General features: G+C 42.8%; 1 protein-coding gene across 6 annotated transcripts in view; it reads left to right on the forward strand.

Moving 5' to 3' along the window:
- Positions 1-1,375: 1,375 nt before the first annotated feature.
- Positions 1,376-17,239, forward strand: part of TFDP1 (transcription factor Dp-1) — a 101,092-nt gene continuing 85,228 nt past the window's right edge. Inside the window, exons 1-2 of one of the 6 annotated variants that reach the window (XM_048856025.2) lie at positions 1,376-1,466; positions 2,683-2,770. In XM_048856025.2, the coding sequence (XP_048711982.1) occupies positions 2,759-2,770 (12 nt within the window). In that variant the 5' untranslated portion in view covers positions 1,376-1,466; positions 2,683-2,758. The other 5 variants (XM_048856006.2, XM_075129987.1, XM_048856016.2 and 2 more) reach the window with 5 other exon arrangements.

Genomic DNA, 17,239 nt, shown 5'->3' on the forward strand with positions numbered 1-17,239 from the left:
TGCAACAGAAGAATTTGAGCAACCAAAAAATATTTTCTCTTGATGGTACTGCTTTGCTGACTGTGATCAAGAAAGAACTGACTCAAACATTTGGAGAGAAGCAGGATGACATGCCATAGCTGGTAGTAGACCTGTTTCATGCTACATCCTACTACTGCTGCCCTCAATGATCTAAAAGCCTCTAGAGCTAGGTCTCTTTTCCCAGTTTGCACAGATGTTATCTCTAAATATTTTTTCCTTACCTATTCTTTCTTTGTAAGGGGATAAATCAGTCACCAGTTATTCTCAGTCCAAAAATAATCTCTAGCGTATATTTTTCCTCTTTGCTTTTAAGCTGTCACTTGCTGCTTAAATAATTGCTGCCTTCCTCTTGCACAAAAATCTAAAACATTTTTCAAAGTCTTTGAACCTTACACCATGATTTTTACATTTTTGAAAGCAGTTTTATTTGTGTACCAGCTCCTTTTTCTAGAGTCACTGCTTCATTCTTCTAGATTTGAAGATTCGAAGGATGCTCCATTTTGCAAAAAGGTCATAGTTTATTCTGATGAAATCACAGTTCTCTAAATTTTAAAAACCTAGCATGGTGGAGAAGAAAAAGGAGTCTTAAAAGACGACAAACCATGCTATAGAACTTACTATGCAGTACAATTCTGTCATAGCTGTCATGAGTACAGTATCTCACTGTGTCTGCTTCAACCAGCAGAGCTTGCAGAGGAGCAAATATGCCCTCTAATTTAAACTACTTTAAAATTACATGTTTAAAATGGGGCATTCTAAGTGCTCCTACCCTGATAATCATGAGGCAGTGGGTGAGGAGGAAGTAACATGAGCATTATTCAGAGGTTGGTTAGGGCTGGTTACTAAAATGCTGTTGCAATGGATGCAGAGCCCGTACATGAGACAACACCCTCATGCTTTGTTTTGACAGTGAGCTCTGCCATTAGTGTGCCCAGCAATATCATTACGGCAACAGAAATGTTCTGCTAGTGAACCTGGGGCTCGGTCTGCTAAGACACCTGAAGACCCAGCACCTGGGCAACAAGCCCTCGCCTGCAGCCAGGGAAGAAGGGGATATGGGCTGAGTGCCCCAACCCAGCCATAATCAGCACAGGTGGGTCACTGTACAGTCTTGATCTCGTCTCCCTTTGCTTGACGCCCACAGGTGGGAGGCAGACAGCTCAGCGCTTACACAGCCCGGGCCCAGCCACCCCCTCGAGTAACGCCACGTGCCACAGCGCAACGGCTGCTTTTCACTGACTAACCGCCAGCTCTCGCGCCCGTGCTTCCCGCGCACTTGTTCCCAGAGGAGGGCGGGGAACCCATGGGCGCGAAAAAGCCGCGCATGCGCTTTTCACGGACGGCGGGTGGAGGGACCACTGGTCTCTCCGCGTGTGCCCTGTGCGAGGCACGTTACACCTTGTGACGTCATCGCGCAGCATCACGCGGGTGGGACGTACAAAAGTGTAAGTTTCAATTTTTTTTTTGTGCCAACGGAAAAATTTTTCTAGGGCCGCATCCGCGTGTCGGAGCCGGGGAGGGGCGGCTGCGCCCCCGCCCCCACACAGGGAGCCCTCCGAGGGGAGGGGGGAGCCTGCGCAGGTGTGCGGGGAGCGGGCGGCTGGCGGGGCAGGGGGGGTGGGTTAGAAGGGAGGGACGCGGGGACAAGGAAGAGTGAGACTGACACGTGGGGGGGGCGGCCGGGAGCGAGACCCCACGATTGGGCCTGGGGCCAATGACAGCCCCGGAGCCCCCTCCCCCCCGACATTGGAGGCCCGTGAGCTGCACATGTGCAGTCGGCGCCCCCCGCCGTGTCTCCGCAGAGCGGCGCTGTGGGGGCGGGCGGGGGACGGACGGACGGAGGGAGGCTGCTGTCCGCCGCCGGCCGCTCAGGTGCAGGCACCGTTCGGCAGGTGGGAGGTGCTGCTGCGCCGGAGGATGGGTTTGGGCGGGACGTGGGGAGGGGGCGCGGGATCTGCCGGGGTGGGTGGGGGAGATGGTGCCTCCGGCCCCTGAGTCAGGCGAGCCCAGTGCCTCGCGCGGCCCCGCGCCAGCTTGGGCGGGCTGGCGGGCCCCCGGCGGGGGGAGGGGAGGGGAGGGGAGGGGGGGGGTCTGAGGCGCTGTTGGGGCTGCCCGTCTGTGAGGAGCCTCAGGGGCGCCGCGTCCTCCTTCGCCTCCCATCGCAGCTGCGGCCCGTCTGCCTGCGCCCGCCGCCGGGTACGGGGGGCTGTCAGGGGGCTGGCCGCAGAGGCCTAGTGTCTGTGGCGAAGCTGACAGGTCCGGCATAGAGGCGCCCCCACTCCTATGCAGAGGCCTGGCCTGGGGGGTGGGAGTAATGTTGCAGAGGGCACAGCTGGACCGTGACCGGCCCGGTGTGGGCTTAGACTGCCAGCGCAGGCCGCCTGCCGCCCTGCTGGGCTCCTCCGTGTATATATGGGGTGGGGAAGCCCCTGGAGCTAGGGGGCGAATTGTGACAGCTTCCCCGAGCTGCAGGGAGGTCGTTCCCCTGTGGGGGTTGTGCGGCTGTTCACCGAGAGTAAGTTGATGATGCCAGAAAACTTTTTAAATATTGCGAGACACGTTCTAAAGTAAAGGAATATATGCTTGTAGTTAATAAATTACATTTTTACAGACTTCTGCAATTCACTATTATAGCTGGTGTTGTCTTGACTTTCTTTTTAGAAAATAACATCACTGTTCCTGTTTCCTTCTGTGGGCATCAAGCATTTAAGCGCCTTGATTTCTAGGCATAGGTAACATGGCAAAAGATGTAAGTATATTTGTTTCATATTATATGTGGAAGTATGAGTAATAGAATATTTCCTTGTTCTTGCTAATAAAAATAAAGCAGGCCATACATCCCACAGATGGCATTAGGGGATATGAAGACCTCTTTTTGTATCTTATTTAAAATAGGGTTTGCAGTGCATCTGTCACTGTTTTTACATAGAAAGTTTAGAATAGAAGTATTAGCTCTTGTACTATAAAAAGGCTTTAGATTTAAGAGAATCTGCAGACATTTGTTCTGTGCAACAAAACAAAAAGCCACCATCTTGCTGAAAAGCATTTTGTGATGCAGGCATTTTGTATACTTGTAGTAGAGGTTATGAAAACTGCTTTTCACTGCTGTGCTTAATACAAAAACAAAATAATGAAATTGTTGTTCAGTCTGAGTGTTGTCAGTGAAGTACCTTTCATTAAGTTACCTGTTTGTTGATAAAACAGGTACACCGGGAGCACCACTATCAGTGTTTCCCTGCAATTCAACCCTGTTTAGGGGTGAGAGGGTCCTTCAGTCTCCATTCCCTTTTCTTTTCCACCCCTTCTCTTCTGAGACAGACAAAATGAACCTACTTAATGCCAACAGGAATTGCCCTCAGGCAACTATTTTTTTTCCACATAGTCCATCAAATTCATGCCACTAACCTAGAGGTGAGTGATAATAAAAGAGGGTTTATCTCTTGAGCCATCTATTCTTACAATTCCCTTTTTAATACCTCTGTAACTATCAGAAAAATTACATTTAAATATAAGAGTATTTTTAAATGTAAACAAACTTCTGTTCACTAACAGTCCTCATCTAATATCATTAGGCTTTCATAATTGCATGTTACATTGCTAGTAAAGTATTCTGATATTTTGATTTGCATATGGATATGTTTTTTGCATATTTTCTAAAAAATACTAAGCAAAACAGCATTTTTTAAAAGGTTTTAGATTATGGCATAAGGTTTGATGTGAGACAGTATTGCAACCTTCCAAACAGTGTGACACAGATAGAACTTAAGTAATCCTTGGTTTAAAGAATTAATATTGTAGAGCACTGATGTGGTTTAAAAACCACTTAAAAAAAACCCCTAATGAGTGGTGTGGCAACCAAATAGAAAAAACAGTCAGTCAAGGCTTGCCAGGAAAAGACAAAGGAAGTGAATTACGTTAAAGATAGCAAAAGGTCTTATGGGTGGGAGGGAAGAAAGTAGGCCCATTGAGAGGATAACATAAAAGATGGTGTGTATATAAAGTCTGCTGCAGTTTCCACGGTATGCATCCGATGAAGTGAGCTGTAGCTCACGAAAGCTCATGCTCAAATAAATTGGTTAGTCTCTAAGGTGCCACAAGTACTCCTTTTCTTTTTGCGAATACAGACTAACACGGCTGTTACTCTGAAACCTGTCATAAAAGATGGTTGAAAATGACGGAGATACTGAAGTCCTTCTGTTTAAATCCCTCCTAAGCTATGTCTACACTACAGATACAGCTGTACTGCTGTAAGGTCTCCCATGTAGCTGCACCACACTGGCGGGAGAGCATCTTGTGCCAGCATAGCGCTGTCCACACTGGTGCTTTTATCGGCAAAACTTACATTGGTCAGGGGTGTGGGTTTTTTCACACCCTTGACTGACGAGTTTTGCTGACCCCCCCAAAAAAAGAGTGTGTGGGAGAATTTAGAAAACTAGGAAATTAGGAGGAACTTAATGAATATTGATGAAGAGCATGTAAGGAGCGTACTTGGGGAACAAAAGTGTATACTACTCATCCAGTTCAGCTGATATGGACCATAAGATATTAGGATAACTTGAAAACTTATATGTAGTTATGTATAGTTTAGTGATAGACAACTGATGGGGTACTAATTGCTTTTTTCCAATTTTCAAAAACGGAAAGAAGAGTGAACCTGTTAATTACTGTTCAAAGCCTAACTTCTGTCCTTAGTGAAATAATGGAACAATTTACAAGAGGAAAAAATCCCTAATTTTTTAGGTCTTGATCCTGCAAAGATTTGCACATGCTTAACTTTAAGTGGGTGCATAATCCTGTAGACTTCAGTAGAACTGTTCATGTATGTAAAAATCAAGTATGTGCATAATTCTGCAGGATTGGGACCTTACTGGATAATTTGCACTGTGAACAGTAAGCAGTATAAATGTATAAAGAATATTTCTTTCCAAACAAAATCTATTCCTTTTTTAAAATAATTACAAAATTAATAGCAAAGCAGGGGGATTAAAGAAAGAATATATGGATTTTACTAAAACATTTGGTGAATCTTCCAAAATCTTTATCTGAAAATGTTAGTGACATAGATATAGTGTCATGTAGACTGAAAACTGGCCAGAGGATTGTGAACAACTGATAATGATAAATGGCAAAGTATTGAGTTTGGGGAAAGTACTAATGGATTTTTTTCTAATGGATAAGGCCCAGAAGCTATTGCAAAGTCTGCTGTAGCTTCAGTCATAAATAACATCTTCATTGAAGAAGAGGGAGTAAAGAGCACATCACAGTTAATATTAAATATAGAGGAGTTGAGAAAACACCAGTGAGGATAGAGAAATAATGCAAAGGGGTGTAGAGAGAGTTAAAAACACAAGTGGGTGAATCCAAATGAATTAAAAAATAAAATAAAATGCAGGCTAATATTTGAGGAAAATAATTCAGAACACAAATGTTTGATAGGGAGAAACCTTGAAATCTGTAATGCTAAAAGAGATGTAGGAGAAGAGCAGCTCATTTATGAAATTCCAGAATGATCTGGCAGCAAAAATGACCAGTGTCATGTTGACTAAAGATGCAGAGATACCACATCAAAGAGTGGAGAGGTAGTCAGCAGAACTATACAGAGAGTAACTGGACTCATTTACTGAAAGACCAAAGGACACACTCATTACTAAAAGACTTTAAATTGATTGATTAAATTCAAAGAAGAGATGATAAAGTTATTTAAGGGGAGGAAGGAATAACTTGCTAGGGAGAGTTAAGATATTGAAAATGTGTAGCCTGGCTCATTGACAATAGAGAGGGAGCAAAGACCATGGTGTGTGAAGAGTGTTTGCAGCTTGGGGATAGGATAATATGATTTCCCTTTACTTTGGCAGTGATCAGTTTCTGATGAGAGGAATTGAGGTCCCAGAGTTGGGTGTGGTGTAACTTTTTTTTTTTTTAACACTGTGTACATATTCTCATCTATGCTACTCCCATGAGTCCTGTTGATCTTAAACCAAATTAGACCCAGCCATGCTTGGGGAATCCCAGAAACCTCAGCTCAGTCACCACTCCTGTTTCTGTCACTTTAGAACATAAGAACAGCCATACTGGGTCAGACCAAAAGTCCATGAGCCTAGTATCCTGTCTTCTGACAGTGGCCTATGCCAGGTGCTCCAGAGGGAAGAACGGAACAGGTGATCATCAAGTGATCCATCCCCTGTCGTCCATTCCCAGCTTCTGGCAAAACAGAGGCTAGGGACACAGTCCCTGCCCATCCAGGCAAATAGCCATTGATGGTCCTATACTCCATGAATTTACCTAGTTACTTTTTGAACCCTGTTATAGTCTTGGCCTTCACAACATCCTCTGGTAAGGAATTCCACAAGTTGACTCTGCGTTGTGTGGAAAAAATACATCCTTTTGCTTATTTTAAACCTGCTGCCTAGTTAGTGTGTTGTTTACTCCTTCTCATAACAGTTTCTTATTTACTTTCTCCACACTTGTCATGATTTTATAGACCTGTATCATATCCCCCTTAGTCATCTCTCTTCCAAGCTGAAAAGTCCTAATTTTATTAATCTCTCCTCATATGGAAGCTGTTCCATACCCCTAATCATTTTTGTTCTTTTCTGAACCTTTTCCAAGTCAATATATCTTTTTTTGAGATTGGGGGGACTGCATCTGCACGCAGTATTTAAGGTGTGGGCGTTCCATGGATTTATATAGAGGCAATATGATATTTTCTGTCTTACTATCTATCCCTTTCTTAATAATTCCCAACGTTCTGTTGGCTTTTTTACTGCCGCTGCACATTGAGTGGATGTTTTCAGAGCATTATCCACAATGAATTCAAAATCTCTTTCTTGAGCGGTAACAAGCTAATTTAGATATACATCATTTTATATGTATACCTCTAACCTGATATAACACAAATTCAGATATAACACGGTAAAGCAACGCTCTGGGGGGCTGCGGTTGCGCGCTCCAGTGGATCAAAGCAAGTTCGATATAACACGGTTTCACCTATAATGCGGTAAGGTTTTTTTTTTTTGGCTCCCCGGGGCAGCGTTATATCGGGGTAGAGGTGTATATGTTTTCCAATGTGCATTACTTTGCATTTATCGACATTGAATTTCATCTGCCATTTTGTGACCCAGTTTTGTGAGATCCTTTTGTAGCTCTATGCAGTCTGCTTGAATATCTGTCTTGAGTAGTTTTGTATCATCTGCAAATTTTGCCACCTTACTGTTTATCCCTTTCTCCAGATTATTTATGAATACGTTGAAAAGGACTGGTCCCAATACAGATCCCTGGGGAGACACCACTGTTTACCTCTTTCCATTCTGAAAACTGACCATTCATTCCTACCCTTTGTTTCCTATCTTTTAACCAGTTACTAATCCATGAGAGGACCTTCCCTCCTGTCCTATGACTGCTTAATTTGCTTAAGAGCCTTCGGTGAGAGACCTTGTCAAAGGCTTTTTGAAAATCTAAGTACACTGTATTCACTGGATTCCCCCTTGTCCACATGCTTGCTGACTCTCTCAAAGAATTCTAGTAGATTGGTGAGGCATGATTTCCTTTTACAAAACACATATTGGCTCTTCCCCAACAAATTATGTTCATCTATGCGTCTGACAATTTTGTTCTTTACTATAGTTTCAATCACCTTACCTGGTACCGAAGTCAGGCTTACCGGCCTGTGATTGCCAGGATTGCCTCTGAAGCCCTTTTTAAAAATTGGTGTCACATTAACTATCTTCCAGTCATTTGGTACAGAAACTGATTTAAATGATGTTACAAACTACAGTTAGTAGTTCAGCAGTTTCACATTTGGTTTCTTTCAGAACTCTTTGGTAAATACCATCTGGTCCTGGTTACTTATTACTTTTCAGTTTATCAATTTGTTCCTAAACCTCCTCTTGTGAAACCTCAATCTGTGTCCGTTCTGCAGATTTGTCACCTAAAACGAATGGCTCAGGTGTGGGAATTTCCTCACATCCTCAGCCATAAAGACTGCTGCAAATAATTCATTTAGTTTCTCCGTAACTGCCTTATTGTCCGCAAGTGCTCTTTTAGCATCTTGATCGTCCAGTGGTCCCACTGGATGTTTAGCAGACTTCCTGCTTCTGATGTACTTAAAAATGTTATTACTTTTTGAGTCTTTGGCTAACTGTTCTTCAAATTCTTTTTTGGCCTTCCTAATTATATTTTTAGACTTCATTTGTCAGAGATTATGCTCCTTTCTATTTTCCTCAGTAGGATTTAACTTCCACTTTTTAAAGGATGCCTTTTGGTCTCTCACTGCTTCTTTTACTTTGTTGTTTAGCCATGGTGGTACTTCTTTGGTTCTCTTACTAGGTTTTTTAATTTGGAGTATACATTTAAGTTGAGCCTCTATTACGGTGTCTTTAAAAAGTTTCCATGCAGCTTGCAGGGATTTCACTTTTGGCTTTTAATTTCTGTTTAACTTCCTCATTTTTGTGCAGTCCCCCTTTCTGAAATTAAATGCTACAGTGTTGGGCTGTTGTGGTGGTTTCCCTGCTACGGGGATGTTTAATTATATTATGGTCACGATTACCAACTGGTCCAGCTATAATCAGTACTTGGACCAGACCCTGTGCTGCATTTAGGACTAAATCAAGAATTGACTTTCCTTTTGTGGGTTCCAAGTCATTTAAGGTGTCAAGAAACTTTATCTCTGCATCACGTCTCGATGTGACATGTACCCAGGAAATGTGGGGACTAATCTCCCTGCGCATTTCAGTCACTATCACCATCCTGTGCAGGTGGCTGATAATATATCCCTACTGCTATATTCTTATTAGAGTATGGAATTACTATCCATAAAGATTTTTTGGTACAGTTTGGTTCATTTTTTTTTTTTTACAAGCTTTTTACTTCATTTGATTCTTTGATTTTTTTATTTATTACATATAGTGCCAGTCCTCCACCAGCACAACTTGTTCTGTCCTTCTGATATATTTTGTACCCTGGTACTACTGTGTCCCATTGATTATCCTCATTCCACCAAGTTTCTGTGATGCCTATTGTATCAATATCCTCATTTAATATGAGGCACTGTAGTTCACCCATCTTATTATTTAGACTTCTAGCATTTGAATATAAGCATTTTAAAAACTTGTCACTTTTTAGCTGTCTGCCATTTCATGATGTAATTGAATGGGCCTCTTTTTCATTTGACTGGTTTCAGAGTAGCAGCCGTGTTAGTCTGTATCCACAAAAAGAACAGGAGTACTTGTGGCACCTTAGAGACTAATACATTTATTTGAGCATAAGCTTTCGTGGGCCACAGCCCACTTCATCAGTTGCTGTAGCCCACAAAAACTTATGCTCAAATAAATTTGTTAGCCTCTAAGGTGCCACAAGTACTCCTGTTCTTTTTTTCATTTGACTGTTTCTCATCAGATCCTACCTGTATTTGATCAGCTTCCATCCTCTCCTCCTTACTAGGACATAGAGAATCTCCATTAATAGATCCTCCCCTAAGAGAGATCTGTCTAAACCACGTGTTTCTCCACACCTGTCGGCTTTCCCGCAGCCCTTTTTTAAAAAACTGCTCTCTGACCTTTTAAATTTTAAGTGTCAGCAATCTGGTTCCATTTTGGTTTAGATGGAGCCCATCCTTCCTGTATAGACTCCCCCTTTCCCAAAAGTTTCCCCAGTTCCTAGTAAATCTAAACCCCTTCTCCCTACACCATTGTTTCATCCATACGTTGAGACCCTGCAGTTCGAACTGGCCCTGCGCGTGCAACTGGAAGCATTGGAGGTCCTGGACTTCAATCTCTTACCTAGTAGCCTAAATTTGGCCTCCAGAAACTCTCTCCTATCCTTCCCTATGTCATTGGCACCTGCATGTACCACAACCATCCGCTTCTCCCCAGCACTACACATACATCTATCTAGATGTTTCGAGACATCCGGAACCTTCGCATCAGGCAGGCAAGTCACCATGCGGTTCTCCCGGTCATCGCAAACCCAGCTATCTGTGTTTCTAATGATCAAATTTCCCCATAACTATTACCTATCTCTTCCCAGTAACTGGAGTTCCCTCCCCTGGAGAGGTCTCCTCAGTGTGAGAGGATACCACAACATCATCTGGAAGGAGAGTCCCAACTATGGGATTGTTTCCCTCTGCTTCAGTTGGATGTTCTAGTTCCCTGAGACTTTCATCCTCCTCAGCAACACAGAGGATGTAAGGCTGCGGGTGGGACCGTTCTGCTGTGTCCCGGAAAGTCTCATCTGTGTACCTCTGTCTCTTTTAGCTCCTCCATTTCAGCCACTCTGGTCTCCAAAGGCTGTATGTGGTCTGTGAGGGCCAGGAGCTCCCTACACTGAATGCACACGTACGCCACCTGTCCATACGGCAGGTAATCATATATGCTGCATTGGTGCAATAAAATGGATAGCCCCCACTCTGTTGCTGGACTTCTGCCTGCATTCTGTTTTTTTACTCCTGCAGCTCATTCCTTTGTTGATGTTTGGTTTTTATCAATGGCTGTTTCTGGCTTAAGTTTAAAGAAGGTTAAGTGTATTTAGCACCCCCTCTCGCATTCTCCCTCTGAACTCCCTTACGAAACTCCCCTGTTAGCCGCTCCTGTTCGCTAGCTCCTCTTGTCGCTTAGGAGTGGGTTTTTTAAAGCTTTCCAGCTGTCCTCCCAACTGCCATGGGATCTTCCCCTCCAGTTTGGCCTATCACCCTTCATTCAGGAGACATAAGAGCTTTAGCAGATATAACACTCTATCCCCTGTTGACCTGTTAACACTCAGATTCATCACAACACAGTGAAGTCTAGCAAGATTAATAGGGTGCAGTTAAGAAAGGGGAATACTTGGGAATTTTTGTCCTTGAATAAACTTACTGTGAGCATTATCAAGCTATCCAATATTCTCCTAAGGGAAGTGGGTGAGATTTCCATCTTTTGGGACACTTAAAACTAGACTGGACACAACACTAATAAGGGGAGTCAGGAATAATTGTGCATTGGTGGGAAGATAATTAGTAACCTAATGGCCATCTACCATCTCTAACCCGATATCAGGAAAAGGTGTTGGTCACTTGTATATTGGAACTGATGTCTGAAAATAGAGAAGGAAACGCTATTCCTCCTAAATGGTTCAAAAATGTAATCGTGTAGCAGTTCTTAAACAGATTGGTGGAAAACCAACTGGCAGAATGGTGCTAGTGCTTCTCGTTTTCAGTTACTTCAATTGCAAAGAAAATCCTGGAGGCCTGCAAAAGCAGCAGGAAAACAGGTGGTTTGTGTCTGGCTCTCTGTTAGGAGTCACTGCTACCTAGGAGGAAGAGAAGAAACAGGAGCTGCTCTCAAGAATTAGAACCATTAGTTAGCAAGGAATGCTCAAAGGAGAGGAGTAATACAGCCTTGCAATGTGCCCATGGGAGAAGGGGACCAGGTAGGAGGAAGTCATGTATGGGGAGAAAACACTTACTGCATTAAACAGTCAAATATGCATAATTGCTTTTTTCATATCAATTTCTGTGTAGGCAATTGCTATAGTTGTCACAGGGATACTTTGTGACTCTCACATGGACCATCTCTTTCCAGATATGGTCTTTAGTAAAACTCTGTCCGTGCTAGGAGAGAATTTGCAAAATCTTGGACTGATTGATTTCTCAAAGTTTTATTTTACATTGTATGTTCTACCAACATTTTTATTTTTTTACTTGAAAATATTTTGGCAAAATTATTCTCTTTATCTCTAGATAGGTAGATACCTCTGAAGTATTTTAATTAACAGTATTTTAGTGTTTTATGTATTTTAGTTACCGAATGAGACTGACCCTATACCTGACTCTGAGCAGGTGGACCCTTGTGCCCGTATGGAGCCCTATTGATTCCCTGTACAGGATTCTGCCACACGGAGCTTGTTGCAGGCTCAATGCCTGATATTACTTCCCCAGATATCTAAAGATGGAGGGATGAGAGAAGTGTATTCTCTCCCTTTTAAGGGAGGTGTTCAAAAGAAACTTGAATAAATTATTTCATTCCACTTCACTTATTTTTTACAATATCGTCTGTAAATATGTTGGCCAAAGAAAATATTTTAAAATGTACACTTGAAAATGAAAAGGTTTAGAAAAGGGCAACAAAAATTATTAGGGGTATGGAACAGCTTCCGTATGAGGAGAGATTAATAAGACTGGGACTTTTCAGTTTGGAAAAGAGACGTCTAAGGGGGGTACGATAGAAGTCTGTAAAGTCATGACTGATGTGGAGAAAGTAAATAAGGAGGTGTGTTTTACTCCTCCTCTTAACACAAGAACTAGGGGTCACCAAATGAAATTAATAGGCAGCAGGTTTAAAACAAAAAAAAGGAATTATTTCTTCACACAGCACACAGTCAATCTGTGAAACTTTTTGCCTGAGGATGTTGTGAAGGCCAAGACTATAATGGCTTAAAAAAAAAAAAAAAGATAGGTCCATCAATGGCTATTAGCCAGGATGGGCAGGAATGGTGTCCCTAGCCTCTGTTTTCCAGAAGCTAGGAATGGGCGACAGGAGATGGATCATTTGATGATTATCTGTTCTGTTCATTCCCTTGGGCACTTGCCATTGGCCATTGTTGGAAAACAGGATATTGGGCTAGATGGACCTTTGGTTTGACCCAGAATGGCCGTTCTTATGAAATGCTGAGGAGTGGTTTCCTGCATTGCCATTGAAGGCCCTAATCCTGTGATAAGATCAGTGTGAGTGGACCCTGGCACTTTCACAGGGCATCACTGAAATCAGTAGGGTTCTACAAGAGCAAAAGAGCTCACTTGCACAAATCTGACTAGGGTAAAGGCCCATGGCTATTTTTTGAGTGAAGATACATTGTTTGTAAAAAAGATAGCAAGATCCACAGGTCAGAATTCAGATTCATGTGTTTTCTTTGCAGAAAAGCTTGGCCAGTTGTGGTAACTGATGTAATCATGCAGCCTTATGAATAAAGTAAATAAGTTCTAATGTTTGAGGGCTATTTACCATTCATTGTAGCATCATGGTACTGAAAATACCTGACACAAGACTGCTGAGGTTGTTTAGAAGAACGTGTATTTTGTATACCATTCTCAGACCTATTTGATGAAGCCTACTGGCAAAGACATACGTTCGGTGTATAACAATAACAACCTCACTATTTTATGCAGACTGCCATCTCCTATGAGATCTGTGAAACCAATGCATGTGCAACAGTTTTTGTTTTTGAACAAAATCTTCATTATGAATACCTTGACTATTTATATCTGTACGAACTAGATTTACTCCATTATCTTCAAGTTTAATTGTTTTCTCATGTTTTGCAGTTCTGTAATTAAAATAATGTGAAGCCTATGCTTTGATAATTTAAAAGTACCATATGGAAAACTAACTGAACTTAAATCTGCTGTCTGAGTCCAAAGGTTACAACTGGGCTAAAATTTAAAAAGTCAAAATGACACTAACAGTAATGGAAATGAGGGCTTTATGTGCTCTTTATGATGCACGAAGAGGGCCTAAAAAGAATTTTATATGCATTTTTTCCTGGCTTTCTTTCTTTACATATCAGGAACATCTAGTCTGATGTTTTTGCTTTTTGGTTTTTTGTTTTGTTGTTGGAGATTTCCAGTACATATTGGAAGTTTTAATTGAAGAGGTTGAAAATTCAGTCTCTCACAAACAGATCTTGTTCGAGTTGTTTATGGACACTGTTTTGTTAATGCTTACTTGCCTGAAAGATTTTTTTTTAAAAAAAAATCTGAATTAAAATCATTCACCCTGAATCATTTTTTCACTTGCTTGGTGTTTGATATCCTAATACTACTTGTTCTCCCGTCGTTCGTTATGTCTTTCAAGAAAGAGTATACAAGACCGGACATTTCTAATGTTAAAAATTTTTTTAAAAAGGTAAAACATTGCACATACACCCTTTTTGGATGGAGGCAGGAGGGAGATAACTACAGCGTTAAGTGAGGAGTTACTGTAAAAGGTTATGTTCCTGAAAAATGCGACTTTATGCAAAATGATGTTAAGCGAATCCAATTTCCCATAAGAATTAATGTAAATAGGAGGGGTGAGGTTCCAGGGAAATTTTTTTCACCAGACAAGACTATATTATTATTTTTATATATAATATATATAAAGAGAGTGTGTGTGTGTATGTATGTATATATATATAAAAATGTATGTATAAAAAATATAGTGATACAGCATGGCCAAAGGGAAGAAAGTTTGCTGTAGATTAATTAAATCGCCTGAAGCCAATTAGAGCACCTGAAGCTAGTTGCCGAATAAAACCCACCTGCTTCAATCAGACAAGGGAAGGAGTTGAAGCAGAGTGGATTGGTCTTGGAGCAGAGGGAAGCAGAGGGGAGTTTAGAGAAGGGCTGCGGTGGGCTAAGAAGACCAAGACCGTAGGTAAAGGGACACCTGGTTTGTGCAGAGGGAGGGCAGGAAGCCCCACAAGCTGAAGGACAGGAGAGGGAAGTAGTCCAGGGGAAGGAACCGCTAGTTCAAGCGGTTTACCACTATCCCTAGGGCCCCTGGGCTGGGACCCAGAGTAGAGGGCAGGCCTGGGTCCCTCCTGCTCCACTCCCCTCCTCTAGGACACTACTGGGGCAGTTATTACCCCAGTTCAGGGGAGAGAAATGGTGCCCTGAACCCTCCCCAAGAAGAGAGAGTGCGAGACCCCATCAAAGTATTGCCAGACATTTGCCACTATACATACACACACACACACACACAGAGTATACGTTTCACACAAACAATTTAATACTGTATGCAGCAATGATGATTGTGAAGCTTGGTTGAGATGGTGAAGTCGGAGGGTGGGATATTCCTAGCGAATGCCTTACAGCTAAATGATGAACTAGCACTCGGCTGAGCCTTCAAGGGTTAACATGTTAATGTAGCCTCACACTCCAGAAGGCAGCACAAATGGAGGGAGAGGAGACAGCATGGCAGACAGAGACACACATCGTACGTGGGAGAGAGAGATGCGCATTGCCCCTTTAAGTAAGCTGATTCCACTCTAAGTATATTGCCTTTTTAAGTAGATCAGCAAGTTGAGACAGCAGCTGCTGCCAGCAGGCTCCCTCTGCCCTGAGCCCTGTCCCATCCCCATCCCCCCCGTGGGGTAAGCAGGGGGGAGGGGGACACCCTGACATTAGCAGAGACACACACCCACCCCACACAGCAAGCAGGAGGCTCCTGGTAACCTCCTAAGGCAGAGGGCAGGAGCAGCACATGGCAGTGGGGGAGGACAACTGAACTGCCGGCAATTGATAGCCTGCTGGATGGCTGCCCCACAGGAATCTTAAGGGAGCGGGGAGCTGATAGTAGGGCTGCTGGTCCACCCTGGTTTCAAGCCCCCACCACCTAGCTCCAACAGGCTTCCCTTCCTGCAAGCAGTGGACAGAGCAGACAGCTGCCAAACAACGTTATAAGGGGGCAATGTACAACTTTAAATGAGCATGTTCTCTAATTGATCAGCAATGTAACATTAAAATGACATTAAGTAGGACAACTTTAAGTGAGGAGTTAGTGTATTATCATAAATGAGGAAACAAGCAAAATCCCAATTATTTTTGCTTTTTGAAGTCACCTCTAAAGGACCAAGGAAAAATGCCTTCTAAAAAAGTCACTTGCCAGTTCTGGAACTTATCTGCGTGGTTGTAGTCTTTTTGCCACAGTCTCAGTTCTTTAAAATGCTTATCTTCATTAATAATTTAATAGCATAGTTCAGTATATAGCAATGGACTTCTGGTGTATGTCTTCAGTTTTACCTGTGTTAGGAATACAGCGGTACTTACTAGATAACTGCTTTTAATGGCTAGTTATAATAGTCATGTTAATGCATCACAAATTTTAGTTATGTATTTGCTTGATTGTGGATGATTGATTTATTAGGGTGACCCATATGTCCCGTTCTGGCTCGGGCAGTCCATTTATTAAACCCTGTCCTGACTTTTTGGCAAAAGTGGGCACTTGGTCAGTTTGCAAGAGCAAACAGGACAAATGCCCACTTTTTCTTTTTTTAAACACAAAAGTGGGATGCAGAGGAACGTGGTGAGGGGGAGCAACTACCCCAACCTCACATTGGGGGACAAGCAGGGCTCGGGCGAGCAGCAACGCCAGCCCCAGCCTTGTATGGCGGGGACAAGCAGAGCTCGGGTGAGTTGCTCTGGCCAGTCCCGTGCAGTGTCCGGTTTTTTCATTTTGGGAAATATGTTTGTGACGGGTTGGATCACAGAAACCCCCTGGGGGCTGCAAACTGATGTGCCAAGATTACTTCTGCCCCTGCTTTCCCTGCCCTCCAAGCTTGGGACTTCAGAGCCCTGCCTGGTTTGAGCCAGACCCGCTAGCCTGCTGCAAACCCAGACCCAGATCTGAACCACGTCCCCTAATAGCTGAGGCTTAAACTAAGAGCAGCTTAAGAAGTGTTCCTGTCTTTAACACTCAGATGCCCAACTCCCAATGGGGTCCAAACCCCTAATAAATCGGTTTTACCTTTTATTAAACGTATACAGGGTAAACTCATAAATTGTTCGCCCTCTAGAACACAGCGAGAGAGAGAGATGCACAGCTGTCTGCCCCCCCAGGTATTAATACATACTCTGGGTTAATAAGTAAAAAGTGATTTTTATTAAAAACAGAAAGTAGGATTTAAGTGGTTCCCAGTAGTAACAGACAGAACAAAGTGAATTACCAAGCAAAATAAAATAAAATACGCAAGTCTAAGCCTAGTACAGTAATAAAACTGAATATAGATAAAATCTCACCCTCAGATGTTTCAATAAGTTTCTTTCACAGACTGGACACCTTCCTAGTCTGGGCACAATCCTTTCCCCTGGTACAGCCCTTGTTCCAGCTCAGGTGGTAGCTAGGGGATTTCTCATGATGGCTGCCCCATTTGTTCTCTTCTACCCACTTAAATATCTTTTGCATAAGGCAGGAATCCTTTGTCCCTCTGGGTTCCCACCCCTCCTTCTCAATGGAAAAGCACCAGGTTAAAGATGGATTCCAGTTCAGGTGACATGATCACATGTCACTGTAAGACTTCATTACCCACTTGCCAGTCCACAGCTATACAGGAAGACTTACAGGTAAAACAGAGCCATTTACAGTCAATTGTCCTGGTTAATGGGAGCCATTAAGATTCCAAACCACCATTAATGGCCCATATTATGCATAACTACCATAAGACCTCAGTGTTATATTTCAGATTTCTAGTTTCAGATACAAGAGTGATACAT

The sequence above is a fragment of the Caretta caretta genome, chromosome 1, assembly GCF_965140235.1.
Source record: "Caretta caretta isolate rCarCar2 chromosome 1, rCarCar1.hap1, whole genome shotgun sequence".
In the NCBI taxonomy this organism is placed as follows: Eukaryota; Metazoa; Chordata; order Testudines; family Cheloniidae; genus Caretta; species Caretta caretta.